At 37.3% G+C, this 22,833-nt stretch overlaps 1 protein-coding gene across 7 annotated transcripts in view; it reads right to left on the bottom strand.

Annotated features, from left to right (window-relative positions):
• arhgap12b (Rho GTPase activating protein 12b) overlaps positions 1-22,833 on the bottom strand; it is a 54,094-nt gene that overhangs the window by 9,907 nt on the left and 21,354 nt on the right. For 2 of the 7 annotated variants that reach the window (XM_066664396.1, XM_066664400.1), the window contains exons 3-8: positions 6,552-6,815; positions 4,424-4,564; positions 4,203-4,283; positions 3,436-3,561; positions 1,622-1,696; positions 198-269 (exon numbers count right to left, since the gene is read on the bottom strand). In XM_066664396.1, the coding sequence (XP_066520493.1) occupies positions 198-269; positions 1,622-1,696; positions 3,436-3,561; positions 4,203-4,283; positions 4,424-4,564; positions 6,552-6,815 (759 nt within the window). The remainder of the gene's footprint in view (positions 1-197; positions 270-1,621; positions 1,697-3,435; positions 3,562-4,202; positions 4,284-4,423; positions 4,565-6,551; positions 6,816-22,833) is intronic. The other 5 variants (XM_066664399.1, XM_066664402.1, XM_066664401.1 and 2 more) reach the window with 3 other exon arrangements.

Here is a 22,833-nt window from a genome sequence, read left to right as displayed (position 1 = left end):
AGGTTAGCTCAGAGACATTTTCCAGCCCTCGCTTGGCCGTCTGATAAATTGGCACGTTTGATTAACCTTAAAACTACCACATTGGTTTTCACCCGCTACCTACAATACCTACCTACCTACCACGTAAGTCACATAAAAGCAAGGGGTAAATGGGGTAATATACATTCAGGTACGTTAATGTTAGTATGCATACTAACTGTAGAGGGATGTTTAGGTGAAGAGGGACAGGAGTCGGAGTCGGGGGAGTTGGGTTTGTTGGTCCCAGACTCCTACCAAAAAGGGGAAAAGAAAGTGAGGAGTTAGATTTGTGAATGCAAACTTGGTCTAGAATGAAAGCAATAAATCTGAGCGAGACTGAAGGTGTGCCAGGTTCTCCTGAGAGCAAACCATATCAATAATCACAAATGTTATTGATATACAAAATAAATTTCCAAAAAGTTTGAGATGCTGTGCAACAATGTAAATAAAAACAGAATGCAACAAGGTGCAAATCATTTAATCACCATTATACATTTCACATGGGCAATGCTTTCCAAAGTAGTTGGGTGAAGCAATAAAAAATGATAAACTTATGTAATATTGGTTGGCTGCAATCTTCATGCCCAAAATGTAGCACTGAATTAAACAGACAGCTTTCTGTAGTGGAAAACACTGCACGGTCACAGAGACACTTCCCAAAACAATTGTCTGTGAACACAGTTCCAGAGAAACCAAATATACACAGGATCCAGAAGCACAGCTGCCTTCTCAGGGCCCAAGCTAATTTACGATAAACCGAGGCGAAGTGGAAATGTGTCTTTTGGTTCCTTAAATCAACATTTGCAATTCTTTCTGGAAATCATGGATGCTGCCTCCTCTGGACTAAACGGGAAAGGGACCATTCGGCTGGTTATAAGCGCACGGTTCAAAACCCAGCATCACTGTTGATATGGGGATAGTTGACGCACATGGCATCAGTGACATGAGCTGTTCAGCAGCTGAAATGGGAAAATATTTCACTTTCAAAACTACAGTGATTCATCTATTCAGTTTCAAAACACTTAGTCCTGTTAAAAGAAGGGGTAAGGCAACACACAGATAAACACTCACCTTTTTCATGTTTTGTGAAAAATGTTGCTATATATATAAATAAATATATATATATATATTTTTTCTCAGTTTCAACATTTAAAATGTTGTTGTTGTAAGATACAGGGTTTTAATGACTTGTACATCACAGCATTCTGTTTTTACATTTTGCACAGCGACACAACTTTACTTCTTTTTCTTTTTAAACTTTTTGTTAATTAGTTATTTAGATGTTACTTTGAAAGAGAGACACCTTACAGTTTTGTTAGTCAAAAAGTTAGATATGAATCTTAGCATGGCAATGAGTATGCTTTACAGGAAAAGACACACCATCGGACTACAGCAGGAGTGCAATATAGTGCAATCTATGTAAATTAGTACGTAATCAAGCAGTGTGCTCTCACTTACTCCCTCTTTTTCACTCATCCACACACACATCCACTGAGCCGCTACATTCGCAGAAGATTACAGATTTGTTCTAATTGACTGATTACATAAAAAGCAGTAATAAACTCTGATTGGTTGAAGCTCAGCGAAGGTTTTGGGCACTAACTTGTCGTCTGTACAATGAGAGGCCAAAAGCCCTGGAGAGGCGTTCCGAGGTAAACTGCCTACTTTTGACTGACAGCTGGAAAAGAAGCATTGTATAGTAGATGACTTTTCTGTGTTCAATGTGATTTAGCTGTAATGCTGACCAAAAAATACTTCATAACAAAATAATTTTTGCATTAACAAAAAAGTACAAAACTTGAGATCTGCAATAAAACTGTGAAATAAACTGTAAATAAATACAACAATCTAATGTCACTTTACAAAGTTGAATTTGGTTTTTATCTGTAATTAATTTTAACCTGTTGTTTAGAGTCTAGAGCTAAAATCTGGAAACATTTACAGCTGCTGCTAAACCTTAACCTAAATGGGCTTTATGATTATGCAATATATTAATTCTTTAAGTGGCTGGTGTTAAAGAATATTCTGTTTAAAATAGTCAGAGTATGATGAACTTGAGGCAGCATGGTTACCATTCCTTATTTGAGTTCTGCCACACCTTTCAAAGCTCTAACAGATCAGGTTTGTTAGCAAGTGCAAAAAATAAAAAAATAAATAAAAAGATTTAAATAAAAATCTGGTGGTCTTGAAGGTTGAATTTAGACGTCAGTTCTATAGATATTAAAAGACTGGTCTTCTCAGGTGTTTACTGCCACACCACATCACACTGTCACACTTGTGCTGATCCATAGCAGCAGCAAGAACAGCTTCTCAAACATTTCCATCATCTCTGCAGAAGACAGCATATTGTTTACCTCAATGTGCTCTGATGATCTTGACCAATGCTCTCCATCTAAGTCTTAGCAAGAACATTAAACCTGTCTCACCAACAGAAACCAGGTGGAAAAAAACTGGCGTATTCACTTGAACCACTCTCACTATATTATTTTACAGCCAGATTGGTTTTTAGTGGATATTATTTGGCCTGATCTCCTACAGCTACATCATCCTACCTTGACAATTCACACTCACCTCAGAAATGCCTGGGTCCTAACAACTTTGCTCAGCATACAATGCTCAGAGACTATCAATTTTACACAAATTAATTTGACAAAAATATAATCATGACTAAAATAAATAAATAACATTTATATTGAGACACTGGATGAAGAAGAATCATCACACATCAGCACCAACACAAGCTGCCAGAAATCCAGACCAGTCCACTAAAAACTAATCTAAACTGCTTGATTAATCTGGGCTGTGCTAATCTGCAGGCAGTGAATGTTGCTTCCGATAGCAAAAGGTGCCTAATTGGCTTTCAGATGACATTCTGGTATTTTAAATAAGACATTATAAAAGTTTACAAGAGAAGATGAATATTTAACTCTAAAATGAATGAAAAGAGTTGTTTGCAGGATGCTCACTTGCCAATTTCCAATGATATCAAAATAAATGACCAAAGTAAAAAAAAAAATAATAATTATAAATAAATAAATAAACAACAACAATAATAAAATAATAACATTAAAAATAATGAATACCCCTGTGTGAAATTATAAACAAGAACTTCTGACTGATTTCTAATGTGACATGTCTATTGTTAAAACATCCATGTCAAACTGAGCTAATGACCACTCATATCAACTATGTTTCCATAACTTAGTCCGAGCCGAATATGCAGGACTATGGTTATGCTGTGTTAGGTGGTGAGAGTGCAGAGTCTCGGTATAAAAACTGACAGTGCTAATTGGAAGAACGCTGTTCAACACCATCACTGTCACTAAGCCAATGACTGAGAAAAGAGTAGCTCCTCTTCTAATATACGCAAGTTAAAGCAATATATGTTAGATATTTACTGCAGCTACGCACAAATACCTTATCAGTGATGTCTAGTACATAGGTGCTATATCTCCACTTTGTCAGAATAATAGGGTCCGGCTGCTTCCTTTCCAAACTGCGACTTTTAGGAGCTTCACCAGCATTTGGAGGGGAGAGATTGTACTGTAGAGAAGGAGAAATAAAACAGGAAGAAAAAAAGTATTAAAAGAGGCATTAAATCAAGAGCAACGCATTAAATCATAAACAAGTAAAGACAACAGCAAAAAAGCAGACTAACTACCTCTCCCTTTGCTGGCCACAACACCATGCGTGATCCACGCCCTCTACCCCAGACAAAACCCCCAAGCAAACTTCAATTTGGCTTACTTCAATTTAGCGCTGTGGGTTTTCGCAACAGAGAATGTATGAAGAGTGAGAGGGCATGTCTCTCTCTCTCAGGGTCAGACAAAGTGTGGTCTAGAGGCTCAAGCTGTGTGCTTGCGTGTCTGAGCTATTAACTAGATTAGAGCATCAGGGTTAATTTTAGATTAGCTAGAAACCTTGTGAATCCCTCACCGCTGGCCAACACCAACAGCTTAAGCAGTCAGTAAACCCGTTGGGGTCCAACGGGGTAAATCAAGAATGAATTAATGCTTCTGAATTTAAGCAAACCATAGAGAGCAGAAAATAGGTTCTCTGCAATCATAGGCATTCCCTTTGAAGTTTAGTTTAGTGTTTATTAGCTACAATTATCATTATGTCTATGAAAAGTCCTAACATGTATATCGGAACCAGTGAAAGTGTGTGTGTGTTTGTTTTCTTACTTTGGGTAGCTCCCACTCAGAGCGAGATCCATCAGCGTTGTAATAATATGGTCTTCCCTGTTCATCCACATGCTTTATCCACTATAACAGCACAAGTGAGACAGCCCACAAATGATATAGTCTGATTAAAAACAATAAACCTTCTACGATAACAGAAAATAAGTAACAATACTAACCTAAAACCAGCAACGATTATTTTGAAATAAAGTGCTGTCTCTTACCTTTTCATTATTGTATTCACATACATAAAGTGTGTGGCCATGCTCATCCAGTTCTTCAGACCAGCCTCTTGGGGGAGATCCATACTGACTGTCTGACTGACTGGAGTGTGTGCTTGGGCAGTTCTCTTCGGAAGACAGAAGCTGAGAGAGGGAGAGAGAGAGAGAAAGAGAGAGAGAAAAAAAAAGAGAGAGAGAGAGAGACTTCTTATTCAAATTTTACATCAGCAAGACACATGTGATTATCTTCACACTCCTGTGTCAGTCCACCATTTATCCAGCCCAATATATATATATATATATATATATATATATATATATATATATACACACACACACACATATATATATACATATATACACAAACATATACATGTTGTTTTATACTGCTATATTTGGCTTAATATAAAATATCACGGATTCAATCTAGTAATGCATTAAAAATGTTTATTGCATATTTAAAAATTCAACCTCAATAGAAAAAAAAAACCCCACAATAGAACAGTGACTGTCAGACCCAGCAAAAACAGGAAGACTGCAATGAACTTGTTGCAGTATCGCAAACAGGGGCTGCCATGTTTTTTGTTTGTTTGTTTATTTTAGAAATGTTTCCTTTGCAGTGTGTTTGGGTTTCTGAAATTTTTCTGCCTTATTAATGTTAGGTCACAAAATCCCCCAAAAATGGTACTGATTTCTTATGCCTTTGGATCTCAAACTGATTCATTAACTTTCTAATTCAGCTACACATCACTAAAATCCTCAGCTACCATCTTGACATTTAAATTGTGCAGGAATTTTGAAATGGCAAGAGACAAAAAAATTGAATTATTCTTCGGTTCCAGAGAGGGTTTATTTCAGCAGCAATGCATTGAAGTATAATATAAATGCTAGAAACATACTATATCCCTGTCACAGATGACGGTGCTACTCAGTTTCAACCGCAGGATGGCAGTGTAACACCACAACGAATTTACCCCCCTCTTACTCAGATCCTGTGGCAGGACACATTTCCTCCTTTCCAGACTAGTGTCACACACACACAAAAAATAAATAAAAAATATCCGGGTACATTCTGTCTTCTGGGACACAGGCACAAGCCTTTAATAGTCCGCTCTAGGCAAAGCACAATTTTACACAGCACTTTGTTCACTTATATTTCCATAATAGATGTGCCACACAATTCATTTACAGATAATTATAGAATACAGACCTACTTAAACACTGGCCTAGTTTAAACATACACACATTTCTAGTGCATTTACTTGAGCTGAGGTGCATTGTGAGTTGGATCAGACAATAATGTGAAGTGGCTGTATATCCCTCAAGCACTGGGTAATAAACCATTGACTCCATAAGGGTGGGCGATGAATCACAGCCCACCACCAACAACCTGCAACAACTTCACACAATATCTTTATTGTCTGAGTGACGCAACCATGACGCCACTGATTTCTATGCTTGCAAATTACGGGCATAGAATGTGTGTGTGGTGTGGTAAGTACAGATGCTGTCTAGTTCTGAACTGAACTCGATTCCTGTGACGAAGCAAAATGGTGCACAGCAATGAGATTTGTGTAGAGAAAGCTAAGGACACTTTCACGGTTTGAGGTACACTGAAAGTGTTGGTGAATTATGGTGGTATATAATCCTAATTAAGTTACAGATCAGTACAATCCAACAACATATTAATGAATGCTGAAAAAAGACAATGTTAACTGCAATTATCAATTAATAGCAATTCTTATAAATTTACCTGTCCATGCGACACATGAAATGTCTAAGAGATTAAGTGTTTTATTTATTATAAGACCTTATGCTGTCTTTTGAATCTCTGGGAAATCTTTCATAGTTCTGTACACTATTTATACAAACTACTAAAGACCTATTTATTAATACCAACAGATTAGAATCAGTTTAATGGGGACATATTATATCAAATTTTCATTGCACTAGCATGTTCATTTGGGGATCTGTGGTACAAATGCAAAAACTTAAATAAGACCACCCAAGTGTTCCCAACAAAAACTGCCAAAAGATGGTGTGTTTTTAGGTTTTCACTTAATTACCAGCATATACTTGTGTGTGTGTGTGTGTGTGTGTGTGTGTGTGTGTGTGTTTTTGTGTGTATTACCTCCATGTCTCCAGTGCTGGGTGTATCTGTTCGGCTAACACCGTTAGGGTCTCGAGAGCGAGGAGGTTTCCAGGTCCTCTCCTGGGTGGTACGGTTGTAGTAGAAATGCCTCCCACTCAAGTCTTTATGGGTCTCCCAGTCTCCCAGCACATGCAGGGGAGAAGAGGAAGGCACAGGGGGCAGAGAGGACTGAGAGATCTTCAGCTCCTGAAGGTTAGTGTAGACAGGGGAATCTGGACGACCATGTCCAGTAGGAGAAACCGTCTGATAGAGACAGAGAGAGAGAGAGACAGAGTGTGTGTCAAACGGGGGGGATTATTAATATAAATGATATAGCAACAAATGAATACAAATCACACCATGCTTTTATAATTGCCTGTAATGACTAACTTCTAAGGGTTTGAAACATTTTCACCTGTATCTTTTTCTGAGTCAAACACTATTTTGTAAAAGCAGACATCTTCAAGAGTCAACATACATGTATCTCTACTAGTAACACTAATACAGAATCCCAGAGAACTCAAAAGTCATGCCGAAGAAATAAGTATTGCAGATTTGATTTTCCCTCTCAAACTGAACAGGTTGCAAAAAGACTCAAAAGCTTTGGGTCTAGCCAAGGAATGTCTAATTCGAGAGTCTGGCACTGGCTGAGCTGCTTTAATGCGGCCCCCAAACAGACTTTAACTAACAGAAAAATAAATGTAGACAAACACTATACAGCAGAGTTCATAGATAGGACGGGAGGAAAATGAGAGACAACAGACAGCGCAACCTGAGAGCAGGAAGAAAGAGGAAGTACTGCTGTAGAAACCAGACATCACATGGTCCAGGGCAACGTTACAACACAGTGTCCAACTGAAGCTGGACTCTGTACTTGACACGGATTATAATGGGGTTCTACAGAAAAGCACATTGGAGGTGTTTTCACACATGAAATCCAGACCATGTCTGAAGGTTTGTGTTTTGTAACACTGTATACAATCGATCAACTGCAATGAACTGAGCCATGCCCATGTCCTGTAGTCATCACCTACATGGGCTGTGTCTCCTCAAACTTGACATTGATTTGATTGTAAAGGGACATGTCTCTGACATTGGCATGTGGACAATTTGGCAAGTCCATTAAACAGTTTTTATTAATCCATGTAATTTATTTCAGTATTATACATTACGAAATCAAAGCTGTCCAAAAAACTCAGAAGAACTTAGTTTTAGTTGCCATGTTGCTATTGACATTATCATATTTTATCAGTTTCTGATGGAGGAAGGGGGAAAAAAAAAAAGAAAAAAAAATGAAGGAACCGGCAAGAATTAAGCTCTGGAGCAAGAGAAAATGTCAGCAACTATTTAAAAGGTCAAGGGAAGCTATTTAAGATGAGAAAAACAAATGTTTAAAAAACACAAGTCACAAAACAAAACAAAAAAAGATCAAAACCGAATGAACACTTTGTTATCACCTACATCACAGAAAGACTAGCAGCAGTGGTTTAACAGCAGCCATGTTGAGCACAGACATAAAGAAAGCACACAAAATTCCCTCCTCTCACAAGCATATCCTCTAGTACAGAAACCAACAAAACACCAATAAACACAGCAGGTGCTTGTTTCATTTAACAGGATTACCCACTTAGACAAATACACCTGCACACCAAGAGGAGACCTAGAAGACATCACTGGACAATCCTGACTTGCACCGAAAACTGTCCTGGCCAATCAAAATTGTTACTGTGGGTTTTTGAAGAAACAAGTTGTTTATGTAGTCCAGCAAAATTAAATTAGTTCCAAAGCAATTGTATATATAAATAACAGCTTTTATATTTATATAGAACAAATATTTATCTCAAGCAGATGACATTTGAGAAACAAGATTAGTTTGAAATCAGTCTCTTCATAAACGGAAACACATGGAACTTCCTGTCACTCTATAATTTCACTTCATGCCCCGATAATAGACTGCATTCTCTTGTTTCCTCTCCTTTTCAAAATCCTGCTTTCAGTTTCCCCTCTTTCTCTTGGACAGACACTGTTAAAAAATAAATTGGTAAGAACAGGGTGGACTTTTTTTAAGAGTGAGTACATTTCTCCCTTTAGCTGTTAGAATAATCTATACTGATCTAACAGCCCCTGACAAATTCTCCTGTTTTTGCTCACACTTCATATCATTATAAACAACTTGTTCCCATTTAATATACTGCTTGACATAAGCTGCAGATCTATTAAAAACTGATAAATGATGATTATACAATTAAAAACACATTGAATACAACACTACACTGAAAAACACTGACTTTGAGTTGAACATGTGTTACACTTGTTACATATTTAATATTCCACATCCTAGGCTCTATGTAGCACTATGTATTTAATGTGCTATATCTTCTACACACATACACACTGCCGCCTAGAGATATTTTACATTATTTAATGGTAATGAGCCCCTCAGTGGTAATAACCCATAACACACCACACTCCATTCTGCCTCACACACAAACAAACAAACCCACATAGGCCTGTCTAATAGACTGGGTGGCAAATATGTAGGCCAATATTGAGAAGCCACAGTTGCATCCAAAATAGCAGAATGTTACTGAAGATTTATGGTTAAATTTACCTAAACTGAGAATAACATGTAAATCAATGTGTAGCTCCACTGCTTTTGCCAAACTTATGTTATCTAAGACTATAGTGTTTCTTCTATTTGTGACAACTGAGAACTCTGAACTCCTAAAAAATAAACAAAGAAATTATAAAAGAGGCTACCATAAAATGTAGTAGTTCCTACACTGAAACTGAAAATCCAATAAATAATTATGCGTAACATCATGATAATACTGCACAAGATATTACTAGGAATATAACATTTTAGAGAAAAATATTAATCTGCAATTGGAACAACAAAGTTAAAGAATGATCGTCAGCACAATCAAAACACTTTTTTTGCATTTCACACATTTTTTTTCTCCCTAACTGTAGTTCCTTGTGCAACAAGATAAAAATAATAATTCCTCAGACAGAGAGAGACAGACAGAGAGAGAGAGAGACAGAGAGACCCTGTACAGGGTGTTCAAGCGTTGGGCCCAATGATTCGGGGTATAAATCGGTAACAGGATATGAATGAATGAATGAATGAATACATGAATGAATGACTGAATGAATGAGCTCTTATTTTGAAAATATAAAACTGTCCCACTTAGCAAAAATAAAAAACAGTGCTCAGCTTGCCTTAATGACCACTAGGGGTCTACACTTGTCCACAAAAACACGAATGAAGTGGAATTCTTTGCAAACATGGCAGCCCCCTGCATTCCTCATCCTCCCCTGTACACAAACACACATTGCAATGACTGTGTGTGTTTGTGCGTGGGTTTTTGTGTCTGCATGAGTACACAGTCACTGGCTTGGATATTAAGGTCATGTGTGTGTGTGTGTGTGTGTGTGTATATATGTCCCTTTAGGCACTAACATTTGTGTGTGCATGTGTGTGTGCATGCATGCGTGGGACGTATCTACTGTATAATTCTTGAAAGATGGTTGCATAACATCTTGATCACGGCTGGGTTATGGCAATATGCATGAGATAGAATGTTTTAAAAAATAAATAAATAATAAATAATAGAGAAGGAGATTTCACTGCTCACTCAACTAATGCTTATATTTATAATTTTCTCTCAAGACATTTCTTTCATTATTTCAATTGCCATTCATGGTCCCTCATTCTCTCTCTCTCTTATTAGCTGATAACGAATGACCAGCTTAACCTACATTTCCACACGAATGCTTACAGTCAGGACACATTCACTCTGACCCCCATTAGCGCATCTGTGACATCTCACATACACACTAACCACTCCCCCTCAAGACCCACCCAAAGCCATGTGTGCCTGTCTCATCCTCATGCACGTTCCCAGCTTCACCCTTTAATGTGACAAGACAGGCAGGCGTATGTGCGTTCGTGTGTGTGTGTGTTCATCTTCAAAATCTGTGCTGCACTCTCAGCCTACAGAGTGCGTTTTGTCTTTGTTGTCTACACGTTCTGAAACACTCAAGGTAATTACACCTTAAAATTTTGTATGATGTGTGTGGTGCTGTTTCATTTATTTGTAGCTAGTTTAGGTTTAGGGCAACGTTTAACTTTATTTCACAATCCTGTAAGTTTAACTGAATTCACACTGATGATGGACACACAATTAACCCTTAAGACCTCAGTGAGGCTCCTAGAATATAGACATCATAAAAGAAAGAGAGAGAGAGAGAGAGAGAGAGAGAGAGAGAGAGAGAGAGAGAGAGAGAGAGAGAGAATGAAAGAAATATAGAGAGACAAGGAGAGAGACCCTCAAAACGTAAGGGCATTTATTATTTTCTATAAATTAATGAAACAATTTGAAATACTTTGTTTGAAATACCACACGGATTAAACATTAAACAACACAGCACCATCAAAACAGCCCTGTTCAAAAAGGCTGGTTTCAGAATCTGTTCCTTTAAATGAGAACAAACCACACATCTGCACAACAGCCCAGGAGCAAGGACCGGAAAGCTCTGGATTTTACTCATTTTTGCCTGTATATATTTACCCTGTTCTTGTTTTTGTCCCATTTAGTCAGTACACATACTCTTGTGTTTTGCTCCATTTAACAGTGTCTTTACACTCTCAGATAAACCAGTGTCCAGTGCTGTGACTGTAGAGACTCAGACAAGAGAGTGGGACCTTTCTAAAATCTCAGCACTTTATATAAGAATTTTATTCCATGTTTTCTGACTTGGGCAAGCCACAATTAACAGACTGGGTTGTTTTATTTTATAGTGTGTGGGTTGGCAGGCTTCAGATCATCATCACCTTTCCCCACTTAATTTCCCTTTAAAGCAAATATAAAACCATTTAACTGTTTCTTAAAGTAAGTAAAGTATATTGGTGATGTGCGTGGGTGTGCGCTTGTTTTAGAAGGCAGTGGGTTACTGCAGAGGGTTTATTGCACTACTACACTGTTTACTATGGTGCTACATTAAAAATGTATAAATATGAAGAATAAAGTATAGAGGGGGAAAAAACCCTGTGTGGACTGTTTTCCCCTTCAGCTTTGTGTGTTTGTGTGTAATTGTGTGCATATCAAACAGAATTTTAGAAAAGCATGAAAAGATTTATTTTTTAACACTGATACAGGCAAACAGCTGATTAAAACCCTAATTTAGTTCAAAAGCATTATGTGACTAATAAGTAGAGCATATAATTATCTCATGCTCCAGATCAGTGGATGTGCTTAAGGCTGTGTACAGAATTACTAATACCATCGTTAAATTTGTTCTGATCTGAAAGAACCTCTTTCTTAAAGGGTAACTACATCCCCTAGTTTCAGATACTTATACCTCTGGTTAAAAATGTACTGAAACATGACGAGACAATGCATCGAGTTCTGTGTGTAGCACTGATGTGTTATTTGTTTTCCATATGGATATATAAATGTCCAAGTTGTAAGCAAAGTTATTAGTACATTATTTTAAGGACCTGGAGTAAATACACTGTCAGAAAAAGTTATTATTCAGGTAGGGTCTTATTCAGAAATAGTGTAAATGTACCCTCCAAACCGTACAACAGTGGTTTTAAGGTCCGGCTGCATATTACATTTATTCCTCTGTAAATATTTAATCTGGAAACGTAAATATTTGTATACATTTATCATATTTATCATCATGACATCTGGAGATGAAATGATGCTTATGAAATCAATACAAGTTAAAAATATACAACTATATATAAAAATGGTACAATTAAGTCCCCTAATTAAATGTTTACCCTTGAGGGTACCACCAGTGTGACAGTTTCTTTGAGAGTGTACCAAGCCATGAACTGTGAAATAAAATAACCTGGTTATAGACCTAAATGTAAAAACACACCTGAGTATCTCCAAAAACAGGGCTAGAGCTAGGTTTACTTGACATGCTAAGACCGTAATGACCATACTTAGGCAAAAACATGAATGAAGAAGAAATGGAACAGAGCAAAAGTAACTAAAAGCCAGCGATTCTATTCCTCTGGCCTCACTCCTGGGCTCTTCATACTTGATAGAAAACAGAGGCTTGTTCTCAACAGGGGATGAGACCCGTCATTCTAAAAATAACTGTTTAGATAGGGTAAGACAAGTGTTGTGTTGTTTGATACATGCGGCATTTTGATCAGAGCATGTTACAGATGTTTTAAGACCCCAGAAAATTGTTAACAGTATAGAAATCTGTACATGTACCATATAAGCAAGGATGTTCTATTTTTATATTTTACAGCAATACAGTTTAGTTCTTAAAGGCTAAGCACCACTTAATGGACCTCCATGAATATTTCACATTATTTTAGTTACTGACATATATAAGTATGAATCAAAATGAAAATAGCAGCTTAATTTGCTTTAAAACTATTTTATTAAATTGACGGAAAAACCCGAGCTCGCTACGGAAATTCTTGAACGCAACCGTGACGTCACTGGTGGACAACAGCTGAACAACGCTGCGGTAAAACACCGTTATGACTGACTGTTATGACAGTATCTAGCTAGCTAAATAACCAACATTATTCATGACAATAGCCTAGCAATAAGCTAAACTCAAATTTAGAGGTACCGTTATTCTTGTAAATGTGATTGAAGTCGAACTCGAATCATCCGACACTATAAACCTCCGTAATGCAGCTACGTAGCCGAGTATAATCTGAGCCACCGAGTTTAGCAAGTCAAGCTAACGTTAACTAACACCAACTAAAACAGGCGAAGTAAGTGTCCTTACCCTGTTTACCTCCATGTTACAGAGGCTCTTGAACACCTTTCGTTGGTTTCCTTACATGCCCATATTGTTGGAAAAGCGCCAGTGAAATGAGCTACAGATAACGGAGTGAGCGGAGGGTCCTTTCCAAAGTGTCCGTTTAAAGTTGACAAATTTAGTCCATTTTCTGGATATTTTGGGATCTTTGGGCCATTTGTGCACAGATGTCCCACTGTACATTGAATGATTGCAGCCAAAAACAACACACCTTTTTGTCATTTTGCATTAAATTAAGTGCAGCTTCTAGAGTTGCTGTCCACCATCTACGTCACAGGCAAGACGCCCATTAGAGTTTCCGAACACCATTGGGGGGGGGCATTTAAACCTTGAATTAGTAAGAAATAACATGTTTTCTGACTATCAATAAACACAAGTTAGGAGCTCAATCCCACTGTATTTATTTGTTTGACACTTTCATAGAGCTCGTTCTTAGCCTTTATTGAAAACAATGTCTTAAATTGTAGATATTCTGATTCATATTAATTTCACAAATACATACATATTTAAAAAAAAAAATGTAAACATTTGTAAATATATGCACAGACAGCTGCATGTTTTTTCCAAGGTAATTAAACATAAGCTTTGACTGCTGGCACACATTGTGTCTCCATTCATAGAGAGTGAATGTGGACAATGAATGCGAGAAATCAGGAGGATTTATGGTTTATTTCTGAGCTCCAAACACTTTTTTGTATCTGTAGGTGTGGGTGTACACCCTGAGGGTAGCCAGCTTTGAAGTTGACCTCAAAACCACTACAGCAGAAGGTTTGTCCCATAATGGTTGCAAATCCCTTTTTTCTCATTGGCTCTTGGTTTATCCCTCAAATGCCATCATTAATTATTCACAAGCGAAAGGTAGGACTCCTGATGTGAGTTATATGCCACCAACATCTCTGTGTGAGCTTGTGTCACAATTAGATTTCCAAAATCTGCTTTGTTTCAGAAACATTTTCCCCCAAGTTTAGGCTATTGATGATATTAAAATCAAACAGATAATGGCTTTAAAAACATACCAGAATTAGACGTATGTCTGTATTTATCTAGGCCATTTTAAAATTTTATTTTAATAATCAGAAGAATTATTTCTTACCAAAAACGCCAATTACTTGCTATCCCAGTCATTAAGAAAAAATTAATTTTAAGTTGTTAGCACCAAGTAAACGTATTCTTGCACATTTGGGCTTCAACATTCTTACTGGTTTGTACTCCTGCATATTAACTAGAATATTTTTTCTGCCCTTGTGTTTACTTACTAAGCTCAGTAACCCTTCTTGAGTATTCTGGTCTGTGGGCACTGGATGCATTTGTGACCTAGTTTATGTAGCCCCTAAAATACAGTAGACAGACAAATGATTTTTTAGCTACAGTTTACTATGTCAGTTGTTTTTAGCAAGACGTCTATTTTAATTAATGTACATAAAAGAAGCTTGTTAACGTTTGTTGTACGTAACGTAAAAATCACATTACAGCAGATAGCAGAAGCAGCCTTCATTAACAGCTGGGACTAAAATACTAATCCGGATCCATCTGACCTCCAAGATGACCTTTCAACTTGGCCTGAGGCCTCAGCTGAGTTGCAGACATGAGCTCCGAGCAACAGAAGAGCACCAGTAATGACCTTAGGATCACAATAAAAGTATAGGGGTTATAGGCTCTCAAGTACTTTATTTAAAAGAAAACACTAATACCTAAACCTATATAAAGGAACAAGCTTGACTGTCAGCCAGTACATCTCCATATAATTAACAAAGGAATATAGTATTTATCACACAGCAATTACATCATATCAAAACTTGATAATGCATTTTTTGCTTTTTCTGCTTTAATTCATTTATTTTTGAAAACGTTATCTGATATTTACTTCGGCATAATTAACTAGATGAGAAATATTCTAACATCAAAACAATTACAAATGATGTACTTTAATGGGAGAAACATTATTATTGTTATTATTATTATATAAATTGGTATTTAGGTAGCACATTGCCAAAATGATGATTATGCTACATGACTCTGCTATTAATCTCACCAGACTACTCCTCCTATCAGACAGCATTATGAATGTTCCACACAGACAGCTCTGGGTGGCCTAAGCTGCCTTGTTAATGAATAAATCTCTCTTTAATTCCTGACGTGCCATTGGCTGGAGCTAATTACTGGGGCAGTGGATGGCTCTGCTTGGCTGCGAGGATGTTTGTATCAGGAGCAGCACTATCACTGATGTCATGGCATGGTCACTGATGCCAATCTTATGTAAACGGCAGCAAAGCCATGCTGCTCAGCCATGGTACCACATGGAGATTAGAAGCTGTGGCCTGCAGCCACAGATGGGCTAAAAAAGCAGCCTTATTATTATTATTTAATGCATTTTTAAGGGCATAAACATTATTTTCAACAGATTGATTCCATTTAATCTACAGTAAAATAATTTAGTATTACCACTAATTAAGGTTAGTTGGTCTTCCAAAGAGGGAAGTGTGTTGGAGGGGAAAACTGAGGACAAAATCCATTTAAAGCTGTGCAGACTGGCGGTCTAGAGTCCACACAGAGGTCTTGTTTGGACAGTGTGTATACTACACTTCCTCAAACCATACAACAATAAACCCAATCCCTCTCATGTCAGAAATCACTGTTTTTGCAGGAGAGTACTATACACAGTTTATACAGCACGGCTGACTTTGAAGCTCATGTTTAACACAGCACCCTCAAGAACCTTAAAACAGTTCAGCCAATCTGCAGCCATACAGTGCTACTGTCTAAAGTCTGAGAAATGTTTAAAGTCAACAACTATAAATACTTATATAACTAAGTGGGGGGAGTTTACCTACAGCTTACTAATGAACATGCTGGCGTGGGTTGTTTAACATCACACATGGGTCTGAATACTTGGAGGCATGAACCACTCTAATTAAAAACAACATTTTAAAACCAAGCTGGATCCAGCTCGCTTAAACAGTGATCGATAGATCAGCTTTTCAGGCCAGTTCCTTTCACCATAAATTTTCTATGAGACTGAGATCCAGACTGTTTGTTGGCCATATTTCTGAGCTAACATGCTTTGGCCAAAAAAAGTTTAAACACGTTTTGCTCTATGGCAAGATTAATTATCATCCTGCAAAATCTTCCTTGGTTCATCTGTGTGTTTTCCATTCGTAACCGTCCCATATAAACAAAGAGGGAAGTTTATGAAAGCAAAACAAACATTTAATATCCAACATCTTTTGCTATGCTCCTTGTATGTTGGATTATCATAGTGGAGTCTCGAGTTGGATCTGGATTTTTCGCTAAATAAGTTAAGTCCAAATACAAATTAGTTTCCCTCTGGAAGAATTACTAGTAATAATTGAAATTAAAATGAAAACAAAACAAAACAAAACAAAAAAACGGTGGACATTCTCCAAGTGTGCTGATTCCATAATTTGTGGCAGAGGTAATAAAAGCAAAAGGCTTAGTCTATAAAGGATTAATAATAGCATGCTTCGTCTTGGGTGCCTGATAACACCTAGTAAGTTCTACTTTGTGGGTTTCCATTTGTTCAAAAAAGGACAAACATACTGACAACACATTCAGAGGTTGCTGCTTGTCCCTCTGAAAGAACACTAAAGGCAGACAACAGCCCTTGGTACAGACTAAACAATGGCTATTCAGCTAGGCCTGCCCTCAGAACCTCATCTCACACTGAGGAGACAATGAAGAGTGAGGGGGGAGGGAGGGAGAGCAAAAGGACAAAAACGGTTATGAGAAATGGGTGCAGATCACATGGTGTACTGGATGTGCTGCAGTGCATTATCAATCGAAAGATTGATAACTGAAATAGTTTAAAGCTGGAAAATCTTTACTGTCACATTAAACTTGAATAGGGCTACAACAAAACATATCTAAAAAGACAATACTTAACGTAACTGATGTAAATGATGTAATGTAACTTGCAGCAATTCAAAGAAATGTAATGAATAATGCCCTTTTTAAATAATACATAAAAACACCATTTAGTGTGAAGAGTTACTAACATTCCTTAATGCAATCCTGCTTTAAAAATAAAAATTTAAATAAAAAAACACTGTATGTAAAATAATGCAAAAATAAAAACATTTTGTATTAGCCAACAATTGTTAGCGTTGTCTGTTAATTAATATCACACATTTACAAACATATCAAAACTTATTGAGGAAGAACTGCACGATGCTGAGTATCTGTGACTGCTGGTCACACAGAAGAACATTCCCACCCTTCACACCTACCTCTTTCTACATTAATTTGTTTTGGGTTGCTCTTTCCCTCTTTTTTGGAAGTTATAATACATGCTGTAGAGAACAGGTGCTCAGGCAACTTTCAGTGTAAATAAATTAATACTTTATAACAAGGTAAAAATAAATAACTGTGAAATCATATTTACTTTGTGGATTTAAAAAATAAAAATAAAAAATAGTGTGTATTTATTTATTTTATCCTGTGACCCTGGAGGCATCTCTCTGCTCACATTCTTTTGCTTATGTAAAATAAACTAGGCTTCATTTCCCCATTTTATAGACTTAGACTCGTAAATAACACAAGCCCAGAAACATACAGATCATGAACTCTGCTAATCATGGAACATTTGTATAGTTAGTTCTCAAATTTTAAAGCAGCAGGTCATTTAAATGTTAAAGAAGAAGCATTTGAGGACAGACAGATTGTTGACTTGATTTCAGTGGTGGAGAGTAACGAAGTAAAGGTAATTCTTTACTGTAACTAAGTACTTTTTTCGTGTATCTGTACTTTAATGAGGGCGACACCTTAGCGCAGCAGGTAGTGTCACAGTCACACAGCTCCAGGGTTCTGGGGGTGTTGGTTCGAGCCCTGCTCCGGGTGACTGAGAATAAGAGACTAAGTAATCACTTTCAGGTTTTAGAACCGTTATGAATTAACAAAACGATTTGTATCATTGAGTATTTGGCTGTATTTGGTCATCCGTTCTACTATTCATTTATATACATGGATTACGGATCGGAAGATGTTACATCACTCACCCAGATTGAGAATTAGTTAGAGATTTATCGAACACAATATGTGAAATATGTGAAGAAATATTCTAAAATCAGTACAGATAGATACATAAGTCAAAAAGTCGTGGGATCAAGAAAAAAAACGCAGAAAAATAAAACTGTAGCCTGTTTAAGAAACAGGTGTAGACAAAATATGTAATACTTTTACCTTTGAATTACAGCATCAAAATAACTGTGATGCTTCATTGACCTGTACCAGGGTGAACAGGACCTCTGTTCATTGCTACTCTCATCTCAGCACTGCAAAAACTGCACTATGTAACTTTTGGAGGAGAGTAGGAAACCACCAATTTTATTACAGTGCTGTAAAAGTTAACTGCACTAGCACCAGGAGCAGAAAAAAATAATATTAATAAAAAATAAAGTCTTTTGCAGAGAACACACTAAAGGCCAATCTATACTGTAGCCTGCACAAGTGTCCTACGCCATTGTGAAAGTTGATACTTGTGCGTCGGTATCTGTGTCACTCTGCAACTACATCATTGTACGAGGGCTGAATTTCAAACATATTCAACCCTATGTAGTACACAATGTAGTGGTGTAGTGGGATTAGTTTTACAAATCTTTAAAGAGCACTATTTATTTATGTTGCATAGAGGAGTTTATATTTTGGGACTTCTTGACTTGAGCAACTTAAACAATGTTTGTCCAAATGCAGACCCATCTCAGTCATTGCGGTCTGCGAAGACACGACGAGTTACATTTCTGGAGACGTGTGTATCAGGCCGCGCCACCTACGGCATACGTTCTACACAGAAGCATAAATTGGGCTTAATACTCAGGAGAAATCGACCTCTGTTGGTTAGGAGGGTCAGCGCCTTGGGTGTATGTAATTAATTAGCATAATTTATTTGGCCATTTCTAATGTGTTTATCCATGTCAGACGAATTCATGACATTCTAATAAAGGACTGGGGAACCAAGAGTGACACAAAGTTTTTCACCTACAATTTGTTAAGCATGAGTCTTGTATTTTAATAATTTTTGTAACATTAGACCCATAATACGTCATGGTACTTTTACGTTAGATACTTAAGTACATTAGAAGGTAAATACTTTTGTACATGTACTCATGTGGAGACCTACAACCAGGACTTCTACTTTAACTGGAGTAATATTTTACCTTGAGTATCTGTACTTTAACTCAAGTACATGGTTTGTGTACTTTGTCCACCATTGCTTGATTTAAACTTTGAAACATTTTTATGTGACTCTCAAAATGATCCAAAAAGTTCACAAATCATCACCGACAGCTCAAAACCTAAACTACTCATAACTTATGGACAAACATAAATGATATACACCAACATGAGAATCTTAAAAATGGACAAAAATGAGTATTCCTCGTGTGCACAACTAGGATGAATTTACATTTAATAGGGCAACAGAATGACAAGGGAGCACAGATCTCAAACAGAGCACACTGTCCCTTTTCAAGAGCCTAGAAACAAGCACGCACACACACACACACAAAACACAATGTGCACTTCCACATGATAAGACTCAAGTCATGGCCTAATCAGCAAAGTGACATCGGTGTCCACGCTGACGTAACTTTCACTCGTCTCTCTGCCAGCACACTCAATCTTCTTTCAGAACGTATCTGACATCATCTCTCTCTCTTAAACATACTACATTTAGCATGACCCTTAGGCAGTGCTGGGCAATAAATACCATCTATAGTACTTGTCCATTAAAAACACAACACATTCATGCCAAATGTCACAGTTCTCCTGTTTTCCAGCTCTATTTTATTAACAACTGTGTAACATGAACATTTTTCCTTATCAAAGCTTTACAAACACTAACATCTTACGGTGAAAATAGTCATAAGAATTGGAAAAGTGTTGGCTGGGTGCATTATTACAGCTCTGGTAAGTTCTACGTCCCATCAGTATATTGCTAAATTCAGAAAGGGACAAAACAGAGTCATAAACAGAATGGAAATATTGTCAGCAACAGAACTTTAGTTCCTTAATGTCACTGAGACAAAACTAAATATCTCAATACAATGATATATCTGATCATAAATTTTATATTAAGTTAATACTGCCCAGTGCCACAAATGTCAACTCAAAATTAAGAGCTCACACCTCAAAGTTAGGAGCCTCACTGAGAGAACTGAAAGATGCTCCTTGTGCTGAACACCCATGTGGTTTCATGCCTTTATGACACAGTCATGAAGTTTACACAGACTAGGGCTACACAATATTAAATTTGTTAATACATAAAGGCTGGAATTGTCAAAAATCACTTAACTTAAAAAAAAAATGGCATAAATGTTTACTGTAGCCTAAGAATTTCCTGAGAAGATTTAAGAAATTCTGATTTAACCCATAACCTTGACACATTTATTTTTTTTCACCTCCATACTACAGTTCTACACAATACAATCCTTCTTCCTTCAGTTAAGAGCCTTTCTTAGGCTTCTACTTCTGCCTGCCTTCTTACTAGGTTTTTTTTTTAATATATATATATTTTTTATTATTAATTTGAATACTCACCAGGTAGTGAGGGCTTCGCAAATATGAGAACATGTCCACTGCAGACGAGGGCCAAAACTTGGCCCTGCAAAGATAAGTATATAGAGTATGCCACAAAGATGTAGCAGGACAGAGACTGAAGGAAAGAGAGAGAAATAAGAGCAGCAGCTTTACAACCCAAAGCCACAATGAGGCAGGTGGAAGCAGCTATGAGCTTAGAGAGAGCATCTTAACTGCTATATTTAGAACTGACAGAGTTCACTTTAAATAGGCTCACTCATTAGGACACTGTCCTTAACCATTTAGGATAGGGGCAGTGCCAGAGAAGATGAGAGGGAGAGCCAGAGGGAGGGAAAGAGCGAGAGCGAGAGACGGAATGAAAACCTAGAGTGCTGGGGGTCTGCTAGGACACTAGCAAAGTCAAAAGGTCATGATACTCTGGGTCATTGGGGTGCAGTTCACACGCTCCAGAAAAACAAAGTGGGGTTTGATCACCTGCAGAGGTTGTGATGGACACGCAAACAAATGTATGTGCTTGTAGACCTTTCAAAATATTCATGAGAAACAAAGTGATGGAAAGTATTAAATAATGGTTTGTTCATTACTTATAAAACAGCTACTTGAAAATAATAAAAAAGGAACATAAGGCAAGACTTGGTTCATATAACTTCACGAATATAATGAGGGTGTTAATGTATAAGTAATTTAATTCAGAGGGCAGAAGTTAACTTAAATATTCAAATATACATTTAAACATGATTTTAAATCCTTTTTTAAATTCTTCAAAACACACGTAAAGGCCTTTTCATGAATATATGAATAATATATTGCATTTATTCATTCATTCATTATCTGTAACCGCTTATACAATTCAGGGTCGCGGTGGGTCCAGAGCCTACCTTGAAAGTGCAAGGCAGGAATACACCCTGGAGGGGGCAGCAGTCCTTCACAGGGCCACACACACACACACAGTCGCCAATCCACCTACCAACGTGTGTTTTTGGACTGTGGGTGGAAACCGGAGCACCTGGAGGAAACCCACGCGGACACAGGGAGAACCCACCTACTCCTCACAGACAGTCACCTGGAGCGGGAATCGAACCCACAACCTCCAGGTCCCTGGAGCTGTGTGACTGAGACACTACCTGCTGCCCCACTGTGCCACCCTATTATTGCATTTATAACACCTAAAAATCTAAAAAGATCCTAAAATGGATCAGCCTTCTTTTTTTTCAGTTTGGACTTATATTCTGGTTCTAAGAAATAGAACCATTCTTAAGCTCGATATATGTCTCAGAGATTTAGAAGTATAAGCATTCCATGCTAGATTTGTTCCAGGAATGCAGACACACCAACCATAACCTGGGATTCTTGGAGTGGATCCATTTTGACAAAGAAATACCCAAACGTACCCTTCAAAAACCTGTTGGTCTCTAGCTTTACATTTTACATAATAATAATAAAAGTGACCAGAGTTTGTGTGTCAGTGTTGATAATAGCTTTGATATAATTCCTTGATTTAAAAACACCACACTTCACCCAGTGAGCCAGCAATTTCTATTCTATATAATTAGGCAAATTCTTGCATTCTTACTTTGTAATTACCTTTTCCTTCTTCATCATTTTGTCTTTCTGGGCTCAGGCCCATCACAGACATTGCACTTTTGTGCACAAAGACAAAAAGTCTTTGAACAATGCCATAGAAGAACCACTTTTGGTTCCATAAAGAACCAAACATGGAAATGGGTAAAGAACCTTAGGACAGAGTGATGGATTTTTAAACCTTTAAAAAGGTTCTTCACACATGCATTCAACAAAAACGGTTCTTTACGAAACCACAAGTGGTTCTTCTATGGCATCACTCAAAGAACCTTTTGCAGCACCTTTATTTTTAAGAGTGCAGTTTTAACACTTTATCAAATAAGCTAGCACACTTTCCAAACACTGT

Source organism: Hoplias malabaricus, chromosome 3 (genome assembly GCF_029633855.1).
Source record: "Hoplias malabaricus isolate fHopMal1 chromosome 3, fHopMal1.hap1, whole genome shotgun sequence".
In the NCBI taxonomy this organism is placed as follows: Eukaryota; Metazoa; Chordata; class Actinopteri; order Characiformes; family Erythrinidae; genus Hoplias; species Hoplias malabaricus.
This window is presented reverse-complemented; position numbering and strand designations above follow the sequence as displayed.